This window comes from Vicia villosa, unplaced genomic scaffold (assembly GCF_029867415.1).
Source record: "Vicia villosa cultivar HV-30 ecotype Madison, WI unplaced genomic scaffold, Vvil1.0 ctg.001920F_1_1, whole genome shotgun sequence".
In the NCBI taxonomy this organism is placed as follows: domain Eukaryota; kingdom Viridiplantae; phylum Streptophyta; class Magnoliopsida; order Fabales; family Fabaceae; genus Vicia; species Vicia villosa.
In genome coordinates, this window is record NW_026705776.1 from 227,150 (window position 1) to 231,238 (window position 4,089).

At 34.2% G+C, this 4,089-nt stretch overlaps 1 protein-coding gene across 1 annotated transcript; it reads left to right on the forward strand.

Moving 5' to 3' along the window:
- Positions 1-266: 266 nt before the first annotated feature.
- Positions 267-1,957, forward strand: LOC131637137 (aquaporin SIP1-2-like). The gene has a single exon (XM_058907725.1). The coding sequence runs from the start codon at positions 675-677 to the stop codon at positions 1,392-1,394; it is 720 nt and encodes a 239-aa protein (XP_058763708.1). The 5' UTR covers positions 267-674; the 3' UTR covers positions 1,395-1,957.
- The last annotated feature ends 2,132 nt before the right edge of the window (positions 1,958-4,089 follow it).

Below are 4,089 nucleotides of genomic sequence, written 5' to 3' on the forward strand. Positions count from 1 at the left end.
TTGATCTGGTGAGTAAAATACACATTAAAAATAAATTAGTGTTGTCTGTTTTACCCATAAGCTTGAATTCAGGTGCATGGTTACGAGGATATAATTATCCGCCTTTGTTTTCAAATCCCAAAACTTTCTGAGTTTTAGTCTTAGTCTTCATTCAATCATTTTAGAGTACCAACTTAATTAAGATATCAAATTTGGCATCTCTTGCACTCTTAAAAAAAATTTGTTCTAAGAGACAGAGTTCTTTTAAGAGCATGGTGTCTGATCCATGTCTCAAAATCATTTGTGAAGGACTCTCTCCCCCTTCCCATGCTCCCCAATGAGATCTCTTCACAAAAATCTCAAGTACGAAAAGCAAATAGTAACTCCATCTAATAAACTATAAAGGATCTCAAATCATGCCATTCATTTTTTTTTTTTCAAAAATATTAAAGAAGTACTTGTATAAGACAAAAGGCTACCCTACAAAGTACACAAGCCAACTAATCAGAATGTCCTTCCTTATAATTTGTGTTGGCTCATCATTACTCACAAATCAAGATAGAGAATAGCATGTGTTCAACTTACATCCATAGAATTCTCCTCCCTCACTAATTATCCACCAACAAATCCAAACTGAGCAAGTGACAGTTAAAGTTGCTACCTCCAAGTTTCAACTTCAAAAAGACGGAAAAAAAATGGGTGTGATTAAATCAGCTATATCAGATGCAATTCTAACATCAATATTCGTTTTCTTCATCTCAACATTAAGAATTCTCACTTCAAAAACAGCTTTCCTCCTCAATCTTGAACCAGTTTCACTACCAGGCCTATTCATCACAACCATCCTAAACACAATAATCATCCTCACAATAACCCTAATAGGAAGAATCTTAGGAGGTGCTAGCTTCAACCCTTCCTCAACAATTTCCTTCTACACATTAGGACTAAGACCTGACTCATCTCTCCTATCAATGTCCATTAGATTTCCAGCTCAAGCAATCGGCGGAGCTATCGGTATCAAATCAATCCTTCATGTCATGCCAAGTGAGTATCTACACATGGTGAAAGGTCCTTCTTTGAAAGTTGATATTCATACAGGAGCTATAGCTGAAGGAGTTTTGAGTTTTACTCATAACTTTGTTATTATACTAGTTATGCTTAGGGGTCCTAAGAATCCTTGGTTGAAGGTTTATTTGCTTTCTGTTACAACTTTGGTTTTGGTTGTTTTGGGGTCTGGTTATACAGGTCCTTCTTTGAACCCTGCTAATGCTTTTGGTTGGGCTTATGTGAATGATAAGCATAATACTTTGGAGCAGTTTTATGTGTTTTGGATGTGTCCTTTGATTGGAGCTACTCTTGCTGCTTTGGTTTATCGTTTTGTGTTTATGTCACCAGTTAAGGAGAAGAAAGCTTGAGTTGATGGATGAGTTCTAAATTGCAATTGTAGCCAAAACACAACGATTGTAGAGGCGTCTAGCGCGACATTTTTACCACAATTGTCTATTGTTTGTCTGTAATTTAGGTTTGCAGTGTAAAACTATAACTCCAATTTAGAACCATTAAGGAGTTTAAACTCGTTAAGATTATGACTTGAGTAAATTCATTTCCATTATTTTGTGTGTTTATGAAGAGATAGTTCTTTTTGCATTTGAGAGTAGGGAGAAGCTAGTGACAATCAAATCACAGAAGTCGATAATGGGAGAGTAAAGAAAAAAACACTATTTTAGAGAAAAAAACACTTACGTGTAATTTTTGAATTAAAAAGACCGTAAGTGTTTTTCTCTCTAAAAACACTTACGTGTGTTTTCTAAAGGCATACCCCTAAGACCGGCTCTGAGAATCATCATCAGAAGAACATAAATAAAATATTTGAACATAGTCACCCAAAACATCATATGAAAAGACTACAACAACATATGAAGGATCTTATAAAGAATAGCCATTAGAGAAATCACACGGAGAGTTTATAACAACATATAAAAAATCAGTTAGAGATACATCTCAATCATCATTCGAAGATTCATCTAAAGAATTATCTGAAGATTCTTATGAAGTACATTCTAAAGAATCAATAAAAGAGTCCGACGAAGAGGTAAATTTTTGTCTTAAAGCTATTTGTGATGGAGACGATGAAGTAACTACTCTATCCTTCAAAAAACTAGTTGATTTAAGTGTTGACCAAAATAAGAGAAATGACCATCTTGAAAAAAAATCGTAGAATTTCAAAATCATGTTAAAAATGTTGAAAGTGAAAATGGTAGGATAAGTGATTTGAATGTATTTAGAAAAAACCTTAAAATCAAATAGATGTGAAAATATGATGCATTAAGAAATGAAATTGATAGTTTGCATGAAACCCTAAATAAGTTTACCAAAGAGCTTCATATAATATACTTGGATTATGTTATCAATCTAATAGTCATTCCAAATCATTTATAAGTATATGTCATGCTAATAAGAAGAAAATAAATGGTCCTATTTATAAATGCAATTATACTATAATAAGTTTGGTCATCTTAAATATTATTGTTTTGGCAAAATGCATGATATAAGATGATCAAGTGGATTAATTTCCATTGAATCAAGACATCCTAAATCCACCAACATTAAAAGACCCAAAAAGATTGAGTAGTAAAGATAAAAAGTTAATTTATTTTGCAAGGATGCTTTGCAACTTTAGAGACTAAATTGCAAATAAAGAAAGGTTGTGCAAAACATGAGTACATTGAACCTCGTTGTTTTGGAAAAATACATGATTTAAGATGATCGAATTGATTAATCTCCATTGAATCAAGAAATCCTAAATCCACTAACATTGAAGGACCCAAAAAGATTGGGTAACAAAGATAAAAAGCTAATTTATTTTGCAAGGATGCTATGCAGCTTTAGAGACTAAATTGCACATAAAGAAAAATTGTGCAAAACATGAATCCAAAGATTTCTCAAAGAAAGATAACTTTATATTTAGGCTTAAATGCACTTTTAATCCCCTATTTTGATATTTTTTAATTTTTAGCTCTCCATTTTAAATCCAACTTTTTTGTCCTCAATTTTACTTTCCTCGGATTTTGTAGACGTGGCATTTAAAGAATAAATTAATTATTTTTAAAATTAGTTTTTCGGCTTATGGTTCAAAATAAATTCTATCCATGAGGGGGACCCATCCTGGTGCCTTGGAAATTTGGGGCTAATGACGTTAGTCACTCTCATGCTTTTGTATTACATCTAAAATATATATTGGACTTTATAAACACTAATTCAATTTCTAAATAAAATGACGTGGGACTTTATTGGTTACTCAATAAACAAAATTGTTTATTTCTTCATGCAACCCTATCATGTTCTTGTTTTTCCTTCCTATACCAACCTAGAAATGGAGCACTTAAAGTATTAATAACAAAATTGGTATACTCAATAAACAAAATTGTTTAAATCAGTTAGAGTATTAATAACACTTTTTATCTTGAGTTATTGGTTTCAATTAGTTATTTTCTCTTGCAAACAGGCAAATGAAGTTGTTAAAGAAAATAACCTTTCTGATATTGTCATTGTACTACATGGACGATTCACTATGCTAAATTTGTCTTTTAGCAGCACCCCTACTAAAGCGCTTTTAGGAAAAAGCACTGGTATAGGTTTCGCTAAAAAAAACACGCAAAAAAGCGCTCTGGAAGAGGGGGGTTACGAAAGCGCTTTCAGAAAGCGCTCTTATATGGGGGGTACGAAAGCGCTTCTCAAAAGCGCTCTTATAGGTGGCTTTATGAAAGCGCTTTCAAAAGCGCTGTTACATGGGGTAGGGTACAAGAGCGCTTTTCCCCTAAAAGCGCTGGTATAGGTACGTCTACTAAGGCGCTTTTCAAAAGCGCTCTCATAGCCTGTTTTAATTAAAAATTTTAAAACCAAAATTTGAAATTACGCGTTCAGAATCCCTAATTCATCTTTTTTCTCCCATTGACGCTAACTGCCCAGAAAACCCAGAAAACCAATCTTCCACTTCGTCTCCCCCACTTCGTCTCCCACAACTCAAAGCTGTTCACCGCCGCCGCCGCCGTGTAGCATCTCGCCTCCGCCGCCGCCGCCGTGTAGCATCTCGCCTCCGCCGCCGCCGTC

Coding starts and splice junctions, on each gene's coding strand:
- LOC131637137 (XM_058907725.1), top strand. CDS start 675: ATGGGTGTGATTAAATCAGCTATATCAGATGCAATTCTAACATCAATA.